This window comes from Artemia franciscana, chromosome 15 (genome assembly GCF_032884065.1).
Source record: "Artemia franciscana chromosome 15, ASM3288406v1, whole genome shotgun sequence".
In the NCBI taxonomy this organism is placed as follows: Eukaryota; Metazoa; Arthropoda; class Branchiopoda; order Anostraca; family Artemiidae; genus Artemia; species Artemia franciscana.
This window is the reverse complement of record NC_088877.1, coordinates 23171446-23193890: the sequence shown is the minus strand read 5'-3', so window position 1 is coordinate 23193890 and position 22445 is coordinate 23171446. Positions and strand designations below refer to the sequence as shown.

At 34.9% G+C, this 22445-nt stretch overlaps 2 protein-coding genes across 5 annotated transcripts in view; one reads left to right on the top strand and one right to left on the bottom strand.

Moving 5' to 3' along the window:
• LOC136036204 (protein O-mannosyl-transferase Tmtc3-like) overlaps positions 1-22445 on the top strand; it is a 261671-nt gene that overhangs the window by 129334 nt on the left and 109892 nt on the right. For all 4 annotated transcript variants that reach the window (XM_065718290.1, XM_065718292.1, XM_065718291.1 and 1 more), the window contains one exon: positions 11204-11319. In XM_065718290.1, coding sequence (XP_065574362.1) covers positions 11204-11319 — 116 coding nt within the window. The remainder of the gene's footprint in view (positions 1-11203; positions 11320-22445) is intronic.
• The window catches only part of LOC136036202 (nuclear pore complex protein Nup205-like), a 378694-nt gene that overhangs the window by 264885 nt on the left and 91364 nt on the right, over positions 1-22445 (bottom strand). The window lies entirely within an intron of this gene.

The window sequence follows — 22445 nt, the reverse complement described above, 5'->3', positions numbered from 1 at the left end:
CCCTTTCAAATCAATCTATTGATTCTTAGAATTTTGTTAGAGCTCCTACCGTATGAGCTCTTGGCTCTTAGCTCTTCTTGCCTCTTCACAAGTGCCATATGAGCTCTTAGCTCTTGTTATTAATAAAATTTGTATCTACAAAAGCCTTCATTCTCTAGGTTTTTTGTTCTAGGACGATTCTTCAAAACGTAATCATTTACGCAATTGAATCATCTTGTAGCCTATATACGTAGGTACGCTCGTTATAGATTGCCTCTAATATAAATGCTAAATGCTGTTTAGGTAAGAGGAAAAGAAAGAGTTTTTATCGTATATGAAAGTGTACCATATTCTAGCCATAATTATACTCTCGCTTTTATTTCATCTCTGATAGCACATTCAAGATCTAATAGAGTAAAAGACTATATTACTAAAAATACGTTATGAAAAAGCCCCCATATTATCTGATAACTCCCTCTAAAGTATTACTTAAGAAGCAGGTCTTCATCAAATGTACGCAATTTCTAGTAATCGACATCCCCCTGTATTTCAATTATTTCAGCCATGCAGGAACACGCAATCTATTTAATCATTATAGTAACGGGAACAGGGGATTCTCCTTGTGTGCAATAGGTTATAACATAGAAAGTATTACCCGAATAATAATATTGAAAATACTATCATTGTCCACCTGTCTAACATTCCATTCCATTGAGGGAGATCTCTTTCAAATCCTAATGCGGACAAAAATCTTCAGATTATAAAGGGTCACTGCAAAAAAGTATCGTGAAAGAAAATGAAATCCCGAAAAAAACGCCTTGGAAGAAAAAATGAAATGTTCGCTGCCATTGTGTCATTCTCAATAATCTACCAAGTCACGTAAGATTACTTCTCACCCAATAAATCTATCAAATCACGCAAGATTAGGATACATCCCACGTTTGCACTGTCTTTACGTAACACCCACGTTTCTGTACCTTTCAGCTACTACCAGAGGTTTTCCGCTTGACTAGCAGACTCTAACAAGTCCTATTACTTAACAACCAATGAAAAAACGCTCTCTAATATGTAATACCCAAACCCTATGGTCTAACAACCAAAGACATCCTCTAGTAAACAACCCCTGGCTGTCGCGGGTTTTTAAGTAATTAATACCTTATCTTTTAGAAGATACTCCCGATTAAGTAATAAACACCTGCATCATTTAGAAAATTAATAACAACTACGTCTTGAAAAAGTTTAAAAAAAGTGTCTGGAACGGGATTTGAAAGTGGTACTGTCCGTTTGAAAGCATTATGCTGTCGCTTTTAACACTCACTCCACCATAAGTTCTTTTCTCTGTTTCTGTCGCCGGAAGAGAAATTTAAGTTTCTTGCCAGGGTGGTCTCGCAGTTGCGTTGGACTGGACCTTTCACGTGTTTGAATAATAGCTAGCTACCCTTTATTGGTTTGGATGGGCTTTTATGTGATGTTAACTTCTATGTTTAATTAATTAACTTCTAATTAATTAACTTCTAATTAATTAACTAGAATTAACTTCTATGTTAATTCTGCTATGTAATTACATTATTGGCTTTCCTGTGGATACTTGTCTTGATGAGAAGACCGGGGTGTATATTGGTAGGAAGTAGGAATACGGATGGGCGAATTAGCTTCTTAGCCGTGTTTAAGCTCGGAAGGTGTTATTCCAAAGAATTTTGTTTTCGCAATTCGTGACTAAAAAGTATAAGGGTATCAGGCATTTGGCATGTGCCAATGCAGAGCCGACGGATGGAGACAGCAGTGACCTGGGTGAATGCTACAAACTATTGCTGGAACAAATAGAAAAGATGCCTAGTAAAAATGTGCTATTATATTAGTGCTCTTTAATTAACAATTTGGTAAAAATTTCGGTAGATTGTATCCCAGCTTATATTGATTGATTGTGGGTAAGTGAAATACCCTTGGTAATATACTGCTACAATTTTTTGAAAAAAAAGATATATCATGAAAAGAGAAATCACCAATGCTACAGCACAAACACACACACAAAAAAAAAAAAAAAAAAAAAAAAAAAAAAAAAGAGAGAAGGAGAAAAGGAAGACTGTTTTCCTAAATTAGTGATTAATATAGACCAGCACTTGAATGAGGCCTTAACCCTACTCATCCATACAATCACATAGGTCAAACAGCATAGCCACACACAATCAACCATAAAGAATAATCCATGGACAGGCAGTCATGTCGTCAATAAGTATAAGTCGTCATTTACCAAACAATAGAAAAAATAATATAGACAAATAATTCAGAGGCAACACCCAACACAAGGGCTCATCAGGAGAATACACTGGCCTATATAGGGTTTCGCCACTCTAAATTCTCTACCCAGCACAGTGTTGTGGCTACCACAGAATATCCATGGCATCCCCGCGTCAGGTATCACCCCCAAAATACATGCCTATAAAAAAAAAAACGGCAAATGTAAAACAACCAAGTAAAACCAAAACAAGCTTATCCTGTTAATATATCCCTCCCTTTAGCAACAATAGTTAAACTAAATATTATAAAATTTACCAAATCACAAATATTAACACATTGCAAAAAACCTGAATGAACTAAACAATTATAGAATTCATCTTTACCATGTGGTTAATTTTTTAGAAAATCCGCTCAATTAGAAACACAATTCAAAATAAATGGCGCTGTGACAACATTTCTCGAACCTCCGAAATTAGTTAAAAATTTCTTTAAGTATTTCTAGATAATTCTTTTGATATTTATTTAAAAGTTCGTTATAATGAAAACTAAATTTTTTAAATTGCCAAGTTAATTTATTTGCAGAAAAACCTCTTGATATCAATTTTTGGCTTAAGATTTTACATCTATTTTTAAAATCAATATAATTACTACAAATCTTTGCATAACGAAGTAACTGCGAGAAAAACGCTGAATATGTGATATTTGAGTGTATATTACTTTCAGGGAATGTGAAACTAATCACTTCAAAATCAAAATCATCCGTTTTATTATACATTTTAAAACTTAATTTATTATTATCACAAATATTAATATTTAAATCTAAGAAATGATCTTCATGACCAGCGCCATGACTAGGCTCAAGAATAAGCTCTGATGGATATATATTTTTAGAAATATCAATGAAATCCTTACAATTTAAGACCAAAATATCATCTAAATATCTTTTATTATTTGACAAAGCATGTTTTAAATCAATTGGATTATTCTTATCCATCATATATTTATATTCTAGTTGACTTAAAAACAAGTCAGCTATAAATGGGCTGGCATTCCCCCCCCCCCCCATGGGAATTCCCATAATTTGCTTGTACAAATCACCCCCAAATCTTATATAAGTATTGTATAAAACAAATTCCAATAACTCAAAAATCATATCCAAGCTGTAACATCTCAAGTTAACTGTAGTATTAAAGCAGTTTGTCCATATAGCTTTTTTATTATAAATGTCTATTTTTAAGAACCTTTTACTAGATAAGAGGAAAGATTTCTTTATAACAGTTTTTAAATTATCAAACACTAAATTAAGTGATAAATCAGTATACATTGTCGCAAAATCGAAAGACTCAATTCTTTTAGCTGAAACCATTGTTAAAGAATCTATCACCTGCAGTGAATTATTAACACTCCAATATGGATTAAAATTCGAAAATTTTTTAATACCAGAACAATAGGTTTTAAGTTTATTTACAATTTCCTTTAAAATTAAAGAGGGGTCAGTAGCAGCAATGCGGGTTGGACATTTAGCTGCTCCAGCAATAAACCGTGGTTTAGGGGGATTCTTATGAAAATTTACAGTCCAATATAGGAAAGGGAACTTTTTATCATTGTTGTTTATTTTAATATTAAAATTTTTAAAAAGTATTTCTTCAGTCTTTTCAATTAAATTCTCATCCTCTATATTTACCTTTTCGTAAACATTAGTTGTGCATAACTCCCTTTTTAAGGTATCACAATACAGCTTGACAAATTATGGCAAAATTATTATTAGCTTTATCCACTGACACAATTACAAATTCATTCTTTAGATTAGCAATTGCTTGTTTAATCTTCGCATTATAAAATAATGATTTTTTTGTTACTATTTTTTAAGTTAGAATACATTTTATTTCTTACTCTACTAATAATTAAATTCTTCCAACTTTGAAAACTCTCTTTATTTTTATTCTCTTTCTTACACCACTTATCAATAAATAAATCAAAATCATTTTCCAAGCCATCAAGAACACTCGATGGTTTCAGATGATGAGAAAGACGGAAATTAGCCCCTTTATTCATTATAATTTGAAGATCATCTTGCTTTATTATTGACAAGTCCCCTGTTATAACATGTTTGTAAGTAGGATTTACAAATGGGCCAAGTTGCTTACAATTACAAACCGGTTTCCAATTTATATCACTATCTAGCTTTTTTAGTATTAAATTATAATTAAAAATAATTTGCCCAATAGTTTTTGAAAATTTATAAGTTAAAACTGGACTATCATTATAATTTAAATTACTAGGAAGGGCCTGTTTCACATGCCGCTGATTTAAAATTTCTGGTAAATTAATATCTTCAATCTGCTTACAAGTAAAATTAATAGGTAAATATAATCTGTTATCCTTATTACTAATCTTATCGAACTTTTCCTTTTTTGAAATAAATTTCGTTTTAGTTAGAATGCAAATTGTATCACATATTACTTTAAAATTATAATCAAGAGCTGTATTATTCTTAACAATCCAGAAAAGTTTGATTAAATTCCTCTTGGATAAATTATTTAGACACTTTATTACAGAAATCATACCCCTAGATTCAAGTAGCTGGCATAGATCTATAGAAAGCATATGTACATCTAATTCATTTTTTCTATTATTTTCCTATGTCCTCTCGATCGTTTTTTACGTTTAGTAGGACAAGTAAAAGAAGGATGGTCCATAAAACCATCAATACATTTAACAACAACATGAGACATGTCACCATATTTTGCTACACGATCATTTAGCCCAAAAGGATAAGCTGTACCAAGAGTATGGATCCAGAAATCCTCCTGTTTACGTAGTCTATTATTCTTCTCTTCTTTATTTAAATTTTATAATTCTAAATTTTCTAAAATTGTGACAGTTATATCTGATATGGAACATTTACCATTATTACAATGTTGAACTAGATAGTTATTAGTTTTTTCATTATTAACTGTTGTCTTATGTCCAGAAAATCTTTTATATATATTATTAGTTGTTTCCCCCACATATTGTAGGCAGCATTTATTACATTCTAATAGGTAAATTACATTGGTTGTTCTACAATTAACATTACCACGTAACTTGCATGCAAAATTTTTATTATACAATGTACTTTTAACAGAAGTCCGTGGGACAAAATGATCTTGGCAAAGAAAACAACGACTTTTACACTTACTAACTTTCAAAAAATCGTTCCGAGTTCCGAGGCTAATATTTGTGTTTTGTTGCATAAAAAGTTATTGAAAATAAATACAAAACAAACCAACATCCAAATCAAAATCCAACAATCAAAGTCCAAAAAACATGCCAAGGTCAATAGGTCAATATGTCAATAAATACATAGACAAAAAGATGAAAGAACATGAAATTTGCATAAGTGCCATCTCACCAATAATTAACAATATCAGGTTAAAAACCTGGACCAGGGTAAAGGTCTGTCGGGGAGAAAACTAAAAAAAAAAATTTTCTCCACCAGCACTGGATCCAACCTGGAATAATATCATGAAAAGAGAAATCACCAATGCTACAGCACAAACACAGAAAAAAAAAAAAAGGAGAAAAGGAAGACTGTTTTCCTAGTATAACCAACACTGTAGTTAGTCATAAAACAGCTATTATACTACTATTTGTACTACATAAGTCATCGCAGCACCCAGCCGCCTGAGGCCAACACAGCTACGCGTGCTTCTCTATCCCAATCTATTATATTTTATCTATTTTATTTATCTATTATATCCCAATCCAGTATATTATATACTCGCTGTATCGAGGCACTGATATACTCCAGGATGTGAATTTGTGGGGAAGAGTCTAGGAACAATTGGAGATGGAATTGGAGAGATTGGTTATATAGAAGATGTAGAAGATGTAAGAAATGGTTTTAGTTAAATAGTTTGCGAAGTAGTCAAAAATACATTAGGAAGGAAGTCTAGAAAAGCAGCTTGGAGTATTAACAAAAATGACTTACGGCTTGTAGCAGAGAGAAGGGTCAGAATTGGGTTTCTAAGTGACGAATCTTACAAGTTAATCCTTCCATTGGAAGGACAGTATTCTACTATAGAATTTCAGGCGGATGGGGAGGGAATCCTCATTCACGTAGCTTTAAGATTTGCTTAATTTTTGGTCTCCTATAGAACTGAAGCCCCCCTGACTCCACCCTGTAGACCCCCTTAAATATACACGTATCTTAATCCACCATTTTATTATAAAAATCTCTTTCTTTCTTGTTTTTTCTTTACATAAATGTATGTCAAGGTAATATAAAATAGTGTTTAATATGTCACGAATCGATGCAAGAAATTATTTGTGAAGTTTTTTTTTTTTTTTTTTTATTGGGATTTAATTTCCCTGACAGCATGCCTTTTAAGCTTAAGTCATGAAAACAGAATTTATAGCCCAGTTTCAGATGCCGCATGTAGGTAGCATACAACCAAACTTTAAAATTGTTTATTTTCGTTGAGGTAAGCTTTGCCTTCTTTGAGGTTTAGCTGACCCTGTCAACTTGCCTTGTAAGTTTCTATCCTATCAGAGACAAAACACATTATAGGCCCATTTTTGCGCGTCCCAAAGTGATAAAACCAAAATTAGTTCCAAGTTTTTATATTTATAAATTATTTTGCGATTCTTTAAATTACATTGTGTCTCAAGTACTTCCTCTGTTGCTCTATTGTGATTTTTGTGTTTCATTGAAAACTGTTTGTATTTTTAATCGTGTGCTTCATTTTTCCAAAATATCGACGAAAAGTAAAATAAAATCACTATCAACCAGTTCGTGGTAACGAACTGTAGTAAGGAGCGACCTGGCTCAATAGTAAACGAAACTCTAAAAAACGGAATTTTGATACCAATATATATATCAATAGAATCGGATTTTTATGCTGATTATAAATATATAAGTTTCATCAAAAGTTACGAGCCTGAGAAAATTTGCCTTGTTTTGAAAAATAGAGGAAAACAACCCATAAAAGTAATAGGATCTTAACTAAAATCACACCATCGCATTCAGCGTATCAGAAAACCCTATTGTAGAAGTTTCAAGCTCTTATCTACAAAAATATGGAACTTAATATTTTTTGTCAGAAGACCGATCACGGGTGCGTGTTTATTTGTTTTTTTCCCCAGGGATGATCGTATCGACCAAGTGGTCCTAGAATGTCGCGAGAGGGCTCATTCTAACGGAAATTAAAAGTTCTAGTGCCCTTTTTTAGTGACCAAAAAAATTGGAGTGCACCTAGGCCCCCTCCCACGCTCTTTTTTTCCCAAAGTCAACGGATCAAAATTTTGAGATAAACATTTTGTCCAGCATAGTCGAAAAACATAATAACTATGTCTTTAAGGCTGATTTACTCCCCCACAGTTACAAGGGGAGGGGCTGCAAGTTATAAGCTTTGACAAGCGTTTACATACAGTAATAATTATTTGGAAGTGTATAGACCTTTTCAGGATGATTTTTTGGTTGGGGGGAGGGGGGTTGAGGGGAGGGGACTGTGTGGGAGGATCTTCCCTTGGATGAATTCGTCATGGGAGAAGAGAAATTCCATGAAGGGGGCGCAGGATTTTCTAGCATTATTAAAAAAGAAACAATGAAAAAATAAATATGAACAAGTTTTTTCAACTGAAAGTAAGGACCGGCATTAAAACAAAACGAACAGAGATTTTTACGCATATGGGGGGTCAGTCTCTTCCTAAATAGCTCGCTTTTTACGCTAAAGTATTTTTAGTAATTTCAACTATTTATTCTACAGCCTTTATGATTCAGGGGTCAATCTTAAAGAATTGGGACAAAATTTAAGATTTAGTGTAAAGAGTGAGGTATTAACGAGGGGGCAAACCCCCTCATATACATACAAAAAAATATACGAATATAGAAGTTCGTTACGTAAGTCAATTTGTAAGTTATGTTTATTTTTTACCAAGAAAAACGTTCGTTAAAAATAAAAATTCTAGTTGCCTTTTTAAATAACCGAAAAATTGGAGGGCAACTAGGCCTCCTCTCTCACCTTTTTTCTCAAAATTGTCTGATCAAAACTAAGAGAAAGCCATTTAGCAAAAAAAAATACGCAAATTTTGTTTTAATTATTCATTTGCGGAGAGCCAAAATAAAAACATGCATTAATTAAAAAAGATTCAGAAATTAAATAAAAACAAACATGTTTTTTAACTGAAAGTAAGGAGCGACATTAAAGCTTAAAACGAACAGAAATTAGTCCGTGTATGAAAGGGGCCGTTCCTCCCTCAACGTCCCGCTCTTTACGCCAAAGTTATTTACTGTTTAATAAAGTAGAATTGAGAGAAAGAGTTAAACTTTAGCGTAAAGAGCGGGATGTTGAGGGAGGAATAGCCCCTTTCATACACGGAGTAATTTCTGTTCGTTTTAAGTTTTAATGTCGCTCCTTACTTTCAGTGAAGAAAAACTGTTTTTTTTTTATTTAATAATAATAAAGATAGCTGGAAAGATCTAGTGAGAGTCAGTTGAGTTTTTAATATAACAATATTAGTTCCTGGAAACCTCGGCAGTTCAATATTTAAGTTTTTTCTTCAATAGTAATTTTGATTGCTCTAATTATAAAAATGTGCTTTAAAATCTTTTTTGTTTTCAGTGAAGCTTAAATGACACAATGTACTGTAAAAGATTTACTATAAGTAGGAACAGACAGTAGCAAAACTCCTATGTTTATTAATTTATATTTGTTTTTGTTTGACATGAGTATTGATTTTAATTTTTACTCGTTTTAGGATTTGATTATTCGTCTGTATCAGTACCAAATACCGTTACGTTTGATGTGATCAATTATCTTAATCTACTTTTTTTGGCTTCAGTCTTTATTTGACAGTAAGTTCTGGTCGTTTTAAGTTTGCATTAATTTTAAACAAACTTTCCAAAAAAGAGTTTTTTTGAAAGAAAAGTAAAGAGCCATATTAAACGTAAGACCAGGAGAAATAAAGTAATAAAATAATTCAAAATCAACACGATCTCAAATTAATGTCAACGAACAAATGAAACCCAAAAGGAGGAGAAATAAAAATGAATGATCAAACCAAACATAAAGATAACTTGTACTGATATAGATGAATGAACAAACCTTGAAAGGAGCAAAAACTAAAGTGAATTTTCAAATCAATCATAAGACGAACAAAAATTACTTCAAACGGGAGTCAGGCTACTGACCACTTCCCCCTCCCCTATCCGTAAAAGTTCTAAATCATATTGCAGGTTTATTATTGTTAATATAATAAGTATTTCTCTAGTTTTTCACGTCTTCGGCCTAAGAATCAAAATATCCGATTTTAAATTAAGTTCTTAAGTTGCATAAGGTGATCTGACCGTTGACTTTGATTGAATTCAATATACCTAGTGTATAAATTTCGTTTGCCATATTGTGTTAACACCCTATGCCAACTTGGATGCACTCACTATCATCTGTTCAACATTTAGCTCAACATCTCCCCAAATATTCCTTACAAGTTTCAACTAAGTACCATTAGCCATTCCTGAGATAATGCAGATCCGCTCTTTTGACAATTGGGATGCATATAGTGCCTTTTGAATTAAGTTTATCATCCGTCAATATTCTCTGAAAGTCGTTCCTGAGATATTGCTGATACGCTCTTTTAAAAACCAGCATCCACATAATGTGTTTCTATTGTGTTAAACATCCCCCTAAGCATTTTCTGAAAGTTTCACCTTAGTACCCTACACCTTTTTGGATACCATGGAGCAAACTTGCCTGCCTTCCCCAATAGCAAAACCTATAGGTAAACAATGGGGAGCTTGCATAACTTCTAGCTTTTGCCTAGGGGACTGTGGGGGACCATGTCAACTCCGGAAGCATAGTTAATTTGCCCTTTAAACTATTTTGAACAAAATGGTTATCTAAAAATTTTGACCAGATGTCTCTATGAGGGAGGGCAGTAAAAAAGGATGTAGGAAGGGGATGGTCGCCCTACGATCACTCAGTCTTAAAAGGGGCTATAGAAGTTTCAATATCCTATCAGATGAGTCCCCTTCGAAGTTTATAGGACCACCCCTTCCATGTGAAGTGGCTCTTGAAAAAGAAAGAGAAATAGAACGCTGAAGCTTTATGGTTCTTTATTATAAGCGTGTCGCTCCTTACTACAGTTCGTTACCACGAACTGTTTGATTCTATTCTTTTTAAGTTTGAGTTTTTATACGAGTATGTTTCTCTGCTCGTCTTTGGTTTAATATAGCTCTTTACTTTTTGTTGAACACATCTTTTTTTAATCCGTTTTTTAAATTTCGGTTCGTTTTTAATTGGCATACTTTTTTATTTGTAAAAACATTATTTTTTGTTTGTAAGTTTTGTTTCGGTTTTTCTGGTTAAGAATTAAGATTTTTTGCTTTAAAATGGATTGAAAATCTGCGTAATATTTGACCTTCTGTAAGGCTAAGGCTATCCTTACCCCCTCCTGTTACAGCCTTGAATATAAACAAAGATTAATCGATCGTTTTATAATAATCTTACTATATTATATTTAGTTTTAACTACTTATTTGTTTAAATAAATGTATTTTAAACTAATTTATTCAAAAAGAATCTGTTTTGTTGTTTGTAAAATAGAAATAAAAATAAGAGTGCAAGAATCTATGCAACCAGGCTTGCTTCTTGAATGATTTTCCCTTGAATTTGATATTTTAATTGAAGTGCCTTCATGGCCTGAAATTTTAAAGGAAATCAGCAAGAAAAAGTAGAATATGTTGCACTATGAATCAATAATGCCACATCTTTTTCAGAAAATTACTGTTCTTTATGAGGCCCTCTTGCCCCCCCATAAAGTCAAAATTTGGTATCTGCTTGTCCCCCTTTATATATTCCCTCACATTTTCAAGTGGGTCCCTTAAGCCGTCAATTTCCATTCCCAGGATATTGCAGAAATAGATTAATTCAGTTTGATCCAACACTTTAACCTGTACCTCTCACAAAGTAACAAGAGTTTTTTTTTTTTTATATATATATTTGCAGGTTGGGCAAACTTCACAGCTGCCCTGATATTCATTGGTATATCGATGCTCTGCAAAGAACAAGGAATAACAGTTGTTGGAATATGCATGGCATATGAAGTTTTTGTTGATCAAAAGGTAAGTCAAATGTTAAATAGTACTAACAGGGGTCATTTAAGTGGCACAGGAGTATATGTAACTTTTGATCTTAATACACCTAATTCGAGCTTCAGCAGATGCATCGAATTCTTGTAGATTTGTTTTGCAGTGTCCTTCTTGGTGGTGTTTCTTACACAACTACATTGTTAATTCTTGCAATTTTTTCCTCTTTCTTTTAAAATCTGCATCTGCATTTTATATCTGCTGGCAACGCTGTCTCAGCCGCTCATTTAAGGTATACATTTTGGACCTTACTCCCAAAAAATGACGGCGCCTGAGACCACAGCACTGGAAGAACATGGCAAACAGAAAATGCAGACCTCAAACACACATCAATAGGGTTTTTCCTTCACTTATCTATCTCGTCAAACATCAATGGACATCAGCAGTTACCATCAGCATAATGCAAAAGCAATTTTGAGTCATATTATGTATTACATAGAGTTGATACGCCAAATAGAAAGATGGACTCACTGGTTCATTGAAGTACACGAATTGAAGTTCAGTGGATTCACTGAAGTACGCCTCTTAGTTCTACTAAAAGCTGAATTTCAAAGAATCTGCAGAGGTTTTAAATAGACTGAGAATGCTCCAGACCGAAAAAAATTGCAATTTTCTAAATAAAAAAAAAAACAAAGAAAAATGTAAATTAGTAGAAATTTTCTCATGAAACTGATGTTTTAATTTCCTAATCATAGCTCTGTTCTATACAACCTTTTCACGCTCTGAAAAACTTCACATTTCACCCATTAATGCATTGAAATATTAAAAAAAAATCCATCCTATAGTTTATTCTTCCATCATGAGCTTCTCCAACCAGTGGCAATTAGTAGGTGGCTGGCCCCAAGCAGCAAAACCAGATTGAAAAAAGATTCGCCTTTAGATCACTTAGCCTTGGCAATTTCTTTGGTTTTTCCAAATCATTACTTAGCCTTCCCGGAAGCTGAGCTTCAGTAAATTCTGTAGCTAAAAGTTTGTGTCATCAGCAAACAATGCAATATATTTCCTCAGTTTATTTGTTTTTTTCCAATTTCCAGCCACTTACGTCAGACCTGAGATTGTCTGGTGAATACTATTCATATATATTGAGAAGAGAAGAGGGTTAGTGTGAAAATTACTGGAGAATATCACCACAAACCTACCTAAAAGTCTTTGATTTTGTCTTTCAATTTTACATGCAGAGATCGGTTGCTTAATATAATGAGGAAATGTGCAAAGCCTGGTGTCTAATGCCACCGTTATCGAGCTTTTCAGAAGAATCGCAGTCATCTGTATCTAACACAATGTCTAGGAATATAGTTGTCACTTTCAGCTTCCCATTCCAAGCATCATTAATCGTAGATGCAAATTCTTGACTGCAGGCTGTATAGAATATCCTTTTCTACATACAGACTGAATTGCTTAAAAGAAAACCTCTCAAGAATCTCAGAATTTATAGGTACAATTTTTTAAAATATTTAAGACATAATTGGAAGAACCGCTCTATCTTTGTAATTGTTCAAGGCTTTTGTGTTACTAGCATTTTGTAACGGCACTACTCTATGAAGTATAAGCTGGTCAGTAAATTCATTCTCTTTAAGATAACCCCTCATTAAAGAAACGCAGACGTTTGAAATATGCTTCACTAATTTTAAAGGGAACACATGCGCTCCAGCAACTCCATACCGCATTTCGTGCATGATTTTCGTCTGTTCTTGCTTACTAGATATACGAAGAAAATGACTAGTGTCGCTTGAATCAGGCAAAAACTTCTTAAAAGAATTATCTGCCGGCTCGTTTTCAACGGACGATTTTTACTCTTTTACCTTTAGAGAAATAGAGCCGCCTTTAGAGAAATAGAGCCACCTTTAGAGAAACGGAGCCACCTTAAGAGAAATAAAACCATCTTTAGAGAAATAGAGCCATCTTTAGATAAATAGAGCCACCTTTAGAGAAATGGAGCCACCTTTAGAGAAATAGAGTCACCTTTAGAGAAACAGAACTACCTTTAAAGAAATAAAGCCACCTTTAGAGGAATAGAGCCACCTTTAGAGGAATAGAGCCACCTTTAGAGAAATAGAGCCATCTTTAGAGAAATAGAGCCAACATTAGAGAAATAGAGCCATCTTTAGAGAAATAAAGACACCTTTATAGAAAGAGAATCACCTTTAGAGATATAGAGCCAACATTAGGCATCCCATCGATAATCTTCGCTTATTACTCATTTCTGGAAATACTAATTTCTTCTTAGAAGAGCGGTACTAATTGACGGACATTTAAAGGGGACAAAAATGTAAATCACTTGGGTGCGGAAATCAACGAAGTAATTTACATAGGAATAGTTAACTTTATTTTTCCCGTATTAATTATTTCTTTGTATGGAAAAGACAATTTTTTTTCCTTAAAAAATACTCAAACTAATCGAGTCGCAGACTGAAGACAGCTCGTATTTATTGCTAATCTTGCATTTACATATGTGTATTGAATCTTCCCATAGCTCTGAACAACCAACAGATCATTTTCCCTTTTATACCTTGAGTATTGAAAATTTTAAGGTATAAAATGATGTGTCATGTAGCAAAAATTATTTTTTCTTTTTCTTTAGGTAGGTCTCCACTGTATAATAAGTTATAAGTGACGTTAAGACGAAATATATTACTCTGAACTAAGGCTAGCAATGACATCACAATTCCCACTACGCAATGAGGTCCCGCCGAAATACTCTCAGATTGAATTTGTTGCTGCTTTTTTGTGCGGACACAACCACAATGCTTCATTTTCACGAGATCGAACACCACTGAGGGGCAAACTTGAACCCTTTTCCTATCTAGGACAACAGTTTGGGTTTGATTCTACCATTCTTTGCTGAATAAAAAAAATAAAAAATACCAGTATAATTTCATCATGTACATTTTTTGGCATAAAATTTATTGGAAAAAATATTTTTGCTTAATTGTCTGCAATTTTATTGTATTTAGAATTGAATTTAGCTTTACTATTTTCATTCCTTGATACTGTTTATAATACATATATTATTTATTGTATCTAATCTCGATTTTTTTTGCCTGATAGCATTTTTATATAAAAAAAGAAGAAATTAAAGTCTTTATCTTGGAAAGTTTTCTGGTGTGTTCGTTAAATATTTTTTTTTTTTGTGGCATAAATACAATTTCGGAATATATTTAAACCTTTCCTTATATTCTTGATGTAACTGTATTTTTTTCTTCTTTCAAAACTACAATCAGAATACTTTCATCACACAATGTTGGCAAGTGATACATGTTGCCATTTAGTTTCAAATATTCGTAGTTAACGTACTCAGTTTTAAAGCAAATCTTCATTTTATTTTCTATGTTTGGAAAAGAAATATTTATTTTATCTAATATTTGTCTCCTCAACTAATATTTTTTTTTTATTTGAAGCCCCTCTCCTCCGTACTTTCTCTCTCTCTCTCTCTCTCTCTTTCTCTCTTTCTTCTTTTTTCTCTCTTTCTTTCTCTCTCTCTCTCTCTCTCTCTCTCTCTCTCTCTCTCTTTCTCTTTCTCTTTCTCTACTAATCACTCTTTTTTTCTCCCTCTCCATCTCTTCCTTTATAAAAATATGAATTTGATGTTTTCTGTTGAGTTCCTGAAGAATAATTTTGTTTATTTGATTTGCATACTATGTAAAACTTTTCTGCTTTCGTCATTAAGATCGCAACAGTTACAAAGTGATTCTAAGACTATTTTAAGAGGAGAGTGTTTGTCAATCTTCTATCCCCCCAAACTAATACATCTCTGGAATTTATCATTTTAAAATGATACTTGTTCCCTTTTGAAGTGCTGTTTATCCTAAAATAAAAGTGTGATAGCCGCTTGGCTTTGCTAAAGATGAAAATGTATGTTGACTTTGTTATAGTGAAACTTAGGTAACAGTAAAGTAAACACAAAAAAGGTTCTTAGATTTTTGGAAATAAAATACTTTTCAATTTTCTGTCTTAGCAAGAAAAGACCATTATTTATTCTAGTATTTGTTTTATTTTGCAAATACTCTTCCTTTTCAAAGTACTTTTTATTTTCAAAATATATACTTGTATATATTTCAGCCAAGTATACTGAAGAAGTAATAAGGAATAGGTATGTTGAATTTTTTCTTCCTTCAAAGAGATTTTCATCTGTTGATTCGATTACTTAGAAGATCTGATTGCTTCCACTCGTATGACTTCCCAGCTGATTACTTCCCGAAATATGAAACCGAGTAGATCTTTAGTTCTATCTGTGTTAAGTACAATGATGTAGATCATTTTTTTTTATGTCCCCATGAAATAATCGCAGTTTCTTCCTCGTTTTTATGGCACTTGGTATTAACCAAGTGACATATAGCAGTCGCCAATTCTGTCGGTCTGTCGGTCTGTCTGTCGGTCTGTCTGTCGGTCTGTCTGTCGGTCTGTCTGTCGGTCCCGGTTTTGCTACTTTAGGCACTTCCAGGTAAGCTAGGACGATGAAATTTGGCAAGCGTATCAGGGACCGGACCAGATTAAATTAGAAATAGTCGTTTTCCCGATTTGACCATCTGGGGGGGAGTGGGGGCCCGGTTAATTCGCAAAAAATAGAAAAAATGAAGTATTTTTAACTTATCAGCGGGTATTTGGATCTTAATGAAATTTGATGTTTGGAATGATATTGTGTCTTAGAGCTCTTATTTTTAATCCCGACCGGATCTGATGACATTGGGGGGAGTTGGAGGGGGAAAACCTAAAGTCCCGGTTTTGCTACTTTAGGCACTTCCAGGTAAGCTAGGACGATGAAATTTGGCAAGCGTATCAGGGACCGGACCAGATTAAATTAGAAATAGTCGTTTTCCCGATTTGACCATCTGGGGGGGGGAGAAGGGGCCGGTTAATTCGGAAAAATAGAAAAAATGAAGTATTTTTAACTTATGAGCGGGTGATTGGATCTTAATGAAATTTGATGTTTGGAATGATATTGTGTCTCAGAGCTCTTATTTTAAATCCCGACTGGGTCTGATGACATTGGGGGGAGTTGGAGGGGGGAAACCTAAAATCTTGGAAAACACTTAGAGTAGAGGGATCGGGATGAAACTTGATGGGAAAAATAAGCGCAAGTCCCAGATACATGATTGACATAATCGGAACTTATTTGCTCTCTTTGGGGTAGTTGGGAGGGGGGGAGTAAGTCTTAAAAATTAGAAAAATGAGGTATTTTCAACTTACGAACGGGTGATCGGATCTCAATGAAATTTGATGTTTAGAAGGATATCGTGTCTTAGAGCTCTTATTTTAAATCCCGACCGGATCTGGTGATGGGGGCGGGGAGTTGGGAGGGGGAAACCTAAAACTTGGAAAACACTTAGAGTGGAGGGATCGGGATGAAACATGGTGGGAAAAATAAACACAAGTCCTAGATAGATGATTGACATAAACGGAACGGATCCGCTCTCTTTTGGGTAGTTGGGGGGGGGGTTAATTCTGAAAAATTAGAAAAAATGAGGTATTTTTAACTTACGAATGGGTGATTGGATCTCCATGAAATTTGATTTTTAGAAGGATATCGTGGCTCAAAGCTCTTATTTTAAATCCTGACCGGATCTGGTGACATTGGGGGAAGTTTGGGGTGGGGAGACCTAAAATGATGGGAAACCCTTAGATTGGAAGGATTGGGATGAAACTTGGTTGGAAAAATAAGCAAAAGTCTTGCATACGTAATTTACATAATTGGAACGGATCCGCTCAATTGCGGGGGGGGGGGGTAATTCTGAAAAATAAGAAAAATAACGTATTTTTAACTTACGAAGGAGTGATCGGATCTTCATGAAACTTCATATTTAGAAGGACCTCGTAACTCTGATATCTTATTTTAAATCTCAACCGGATCAAACGTAATTGGGGGGGGGACAGTTGGGGGGACCGGAAATCTTAGAAAATACTTAAAGCGGTGAGATCAGGATGAAACTGGATGGGAAGAATAGAAACCTGTCTAAGATACGTGACTGACATAACTGGACCGGATCTGCTCTCTTTGGTGGAATTGGGAGGGGGGAGGTAATTTTGAAAATTGAGGTATTTGTAACTTACGAAAGGGTGACCAGATCTTAATGAAATTTGATATTTAGAAGGATCTTGTGCTATAAAGTTTAACTTTAGGTTCTGACCTTCTCACAAGTGCCAAATGAGCTCTTGGCTCTTCCGACCTCGTCCAAATGAGCTCTTGGCTCTTCCGACCTCGTACCATATGAGCTCTCGGCTCTTCCGACCTCGTCACAAGTGCCATATGAGCTCTTAGCTCTTGTTAAATAAAGCAAATATAATAAAATAATATGTTGTTTGATGTTGTTTTTTATTCATGGCTATTGAAAATTGTTTGTAATACAACCAACATGAGGCTCTCACTAAAATTGGGCTTTCAGTACCCGAGTCGATGCTTGTTTAGATATAAAGCTGGAATAGTAGCTTGCTACTTCCTGTCCCTTTGAAAACTAATAAATTAAATAGATGCCATTATAGTATCTCCCAGTTTGTAAGGTACCATTAGGCAGTCAACGGTAATTTCTAGTAAAAATATTCTTCAATTCTTATTACTCAATATTAACGTTTTTATGGCACTTGGTATTAACCAAGTGACATATAGCAGTCGCCAATTCTGTCGGTCTGTCGGTCTGTCTGTCGGTCCCGGTTTTGCTACTTTAGGCACTTCCAGGTAAGCTAGGACGATGAAATTTGGCAAGCGTATCAGGGACCGGACCAGATTAAATTAGAAATAGTCGTTTTCCCGATTTGACCATCTGGGGGGGAGTGGGGGCCCGGTTAATTCGCAAACAATAGAAAAAATACAGTATTCTTAACTTATCAGCGGGTATTTGGATCTTAATGAAATTTGATGTTTGGAATGATATTGTGTCTTAGAGCTCTTATTTTAAATCCCGACCGGATCTGATGACATTGGGGGGAGTTGGAGGGGGAAAACCTAAAGTCCCGGTTTTGCTACTTTAGGCACTTCCAGGTAAGCTAGGACGATGAAATTTGGCAAGCGTATCAGGGACCGGACCAGATTAAATTAGAAATAGTCGTTTTCCCGATTTGACCATCTGGGGGGGGGAGTAGGGGCCGGTTAATTCGGAAAAATAGAAAAAATGAAGTATTTTTAACTTATGAGCAGGTGATTGGATCTTAATGAAATTTGATGTTTGGAATGATATTGTGTCTCAGAGCTCTTATTTTATATCCCGACTGGGTCTGATGACATTGGGGGGAGTTGGAGGGGGGAAACCTAAAATCTTGGAAAACACTTAGAGTAGAGGGATCGGGATGAAACTTGAAGGGAAAAATAAGCGCAAGTCCCAGATACATGATTGACATAATCGGAACTTATTTGCTCTCTTTGGGGTAGTTGGGGGGGGGGGGAGTAAGTCTTAAAAATTAGAAAAATGAGGTATTTTCAACTTACGAACGGGTGATCGGATCTCAATGAAATTTGATGTTTAGAAAGATATCGTGTCTTAGAGCTCTTATTTTAAATCCCGACCGGATCTGGTGATGGGGGCGGGGAGTTGGGAGGGGGAAACCTAAAACTTGGAAAACACTTAGAGTGGAGGGATCGGGATGAAACATGGTGGGAAAAATAAACACAAGTCCTAGATAGATGATTGACATAAACGGAACGGATCCGCTCTCTTTTGGGTAGTTGGGGGGGGGGTTAATTCTGAAAAATTAGAAAAAATGAGGTATTTTTAACTTACGAACGGGTGATTGGATCTCCATGAAATTTGGCTCTTATTTTAAATCCTGACCGGATCTGGTGACATTGGAGGAAGTTTGGGGTGGGGAGACCTAAAATGATGGGAAACGCTTAGATTGGAGGGATTGGGATGAAACTTGGTTGGAAAAATAAGCAAAAGTCTTGCATACGTAATTTACATAATTGGAATGGATCCGCTCAATTGCGGGGGGGGGGGGGTAATTCTGAAAAATAAGAAAAATAACGTATTTTTAACTTACGAAGGAGTGATCGGATCTTCATGAAACTTCATATTTAGAAGGACCTCGTAACTCCGATATCTTATTTTAAATCTCAACCGGATCAAACGTAATTGGGGGGGGGCAGTTGGGGGGGGACCGGAAATCTTAGAAAATACTTAAAGCGGTGAGATCAGGATGAAACTGGGTGGGAAGAATAGAAACCTGTCTAAGATACGTGACTGACATAACTGGACCGGATCTGCTCTCTTTGGTGGAATTGGGAGGGGGAAGGTAATTTTGAAAATTGAGGTATTTGTAACTTACGAAAGGGTGACCAGATCTTAATGAAATTTGATATTTAGAAGGATCTTGTGCTATAAAGTTCTAATTTCAAATTCCGACCAGATCCTGTGACATTCGGGGGAGTTGGAAGGGCGGATCCGCTCTCTTTGGGGGAGTGGGGGCGAGGGTTAATTCTAACTTTAGTCTAACTAAAGTCTAACTTTAGGTTCTGACCTTCTCACAAGTGCCAAATGAGCTCTTGGCTCTTGGCTCTTCCGACCTCGTACCATATGAGCTCTCGGCTCTTCCGACCTCGTCACAAGTGCCATATGAGCTCTTAGCTCTTGTTTGGTTACGCAAACGTATTTCCTCAAGTTAAAAAAAAGTCGAAATGAAGTGCATAAGTTGGAATTAAGAAAAAATAACAAAAAACAAAACAGTTTTTGAAGGAAGCAAAGAGCGAAAGTTTGAATTTGAAACGAAAAAAAGTTGTCGTGTAGGCTATATTTGAGTTGGTGACTGCCCTTCTAAACTCACTGTTCTTTACGTTAAATTTTGACTCTTTTATATTGACTTTTCAGGTACATTTACACAAACACAAGTCATACCTTTTTTAGCTGAAAGTAAGGATCGATATTAAAACTTAAAACGAACAGAAATTATTCCGTATATGAAAGGTGCTGTTTGTTCCTCAACGCCCCTCTCTTTACACTAAAGTTTGACTCTTTCTCACTACTCAACTTTTTTAAACAATAAAAAACTTCAGCGTAAAGAGTGGGGCGTTGGGGAGGGGATAGCCCCTTTCATATACGGAATAATTTCTATTCGTTTTAAGTTTTCATGTCGCTCCTTACGTTTTGTTAAAAGAAACTTGTTATTTGCATTTAATTTCTGAAAATTTTTGAATTAATTCAGGTTTTGATTTTGGCTCACAGTACATGAACAATTTAAATGAAATTTGCATATTAATTTAATTTTTTGGCTAAATGGCTGTCTCAAAGGTTTGAAAGGGCGATTTTGAGAAGAAGGAGTGGGGGAGGGGGCCTAGTTGCCCTCCAATTTTTTGGTTACTTAAAAAGGCCACTAGAACTTTTAACTTAATACGAAGGTTTTTATTAGTAACAAATTTACGTAACTTACCAATTAACTCACGTAACGAATTTCTATATTCTTATATTTTTGTAAGGTATATGAGGGGGTTTCACCCCATCGTCAGTACCTCACTCTTTACACTAAAGTTCAAATTGTGTTCCAACTCTTTAAGAATGACCCCTGAATCACAAAGGCTGTTTAATTAGAATAAATAATAAATGGCTCCTTTGAAATTACTAAAAATACTTTAATGTAAAGAGCGAGGTATTGAGGAGGAGACGAACCCCCTCATATACGTAAAAATTTCTGTTCGTTTTAATTTTAATGCTGCTCCTTACTTTTAGTTGAAAACACTTATTTTTTTTCATTGTTTTTTTAAATAATACTGAAAAATCCAGCGCCCCTTTCATGGAAATTCTCTTCCCCCATTATAAATTCCTCTATGGAAACATCTTCCTCCGTAACCTCCTCCCTGTGACCCCCCCCCAGAATAAATCCCCCCTGAAATCGTCTGTATATTTGCCAATGACCATTACTATATGTAAACAATGGGCAAAGTTCATAACTCTCAGCCCTTCCCCCGGGGACTGTTGGGGATTAAGTCGTCCTCAAAGACATAGTTATTAGATTTTTCGACTATGCTGAACAAAGTGGCTATCTCAAATTTTGATCCGGTGACTTTGGGAAAAAGATGAGTGTGGGAGGGGGTTGCCCTCCAATTATTTTGGTCACTGACAAAGGGCACTATAACTTTTAATTTCCGTTGGAATGAGCCCTCTCGCGACAGTCTAGGACCCCTGGTTCGACACAATCACCCCTGGAAAAAAAACAAATAAACACGCACCCGCGATCTTTCTTCTAGCAAAAAAAATACAAAACACCGCATTTTTCTAAATAGGAGCTTGAAACCTTTGAAGTAGGGTTCTCTGATAGGCTGAATCTGAAGATCTGATTTTCAGTAAGATTTAATGACTTATAGGTGATGCCTCCTACTTTAAAAAGTTAGGCAAATTTTCACTGGCTCATAGTTTTTGCTGGGTAAGACTAAATTTGATGAAACTTCTATATTTAAAATCAGCATAAAACCCAATCCTTTTGATGTATCTATTTGTATCAAAATGCCGTTTTTTAGAGTTTCAACTACTATTGAGCCGGGTCGCTCCCGAACTCTTCGAAATAGAGTTTTTGATTCAAACACTGAAAAGTTAATCGTAAAAAGAAATAGTTACTATTACCATCAGCTGTCTATTTTAGGGTTTGGAATGCTTTTAGAAAAGCACTAGTAAACTATTTTTTGTTTTAGAACAGTTTGTTCCTTTTCTAATTTGAATGCATTTTTCACTGATAAAGGAGGATTATAAAATGCACAATTAGTAATTACCAACGGCTATTTGTTTTCTTTTTTAAGGGTTTTCTGTCAAAAACTCGTCAAACATCAGCATAAAGAGTATAGGGCCTGGAAGGTTGCCAGCCCTCCTCCTTAGTAAAGAAGATTATATAATGTAGGATTAAATGCCCCTGAATATATAGGATTTTTAAATTTGGACTTTCACTCTTCACTTCCATCAGAAAAACTTTATTTTTCCTTTTTTTGTGGTAAAATATGATTAACTAGAAAGAGCGACACATGTTTAGAACACCAAAAATAAGGGAATAGATTTAGTGAACACTCTCTTCTTTTGTAGAACTTAAAAATGTTGGAAGTTCGAGTCTAGAATGCTCAAACAAACCCAGTCTTATCGGAGGAAGGCACTGACACAAAAATTCTCCATTACAATCGAGTGAGCGCCAGTCAGTCT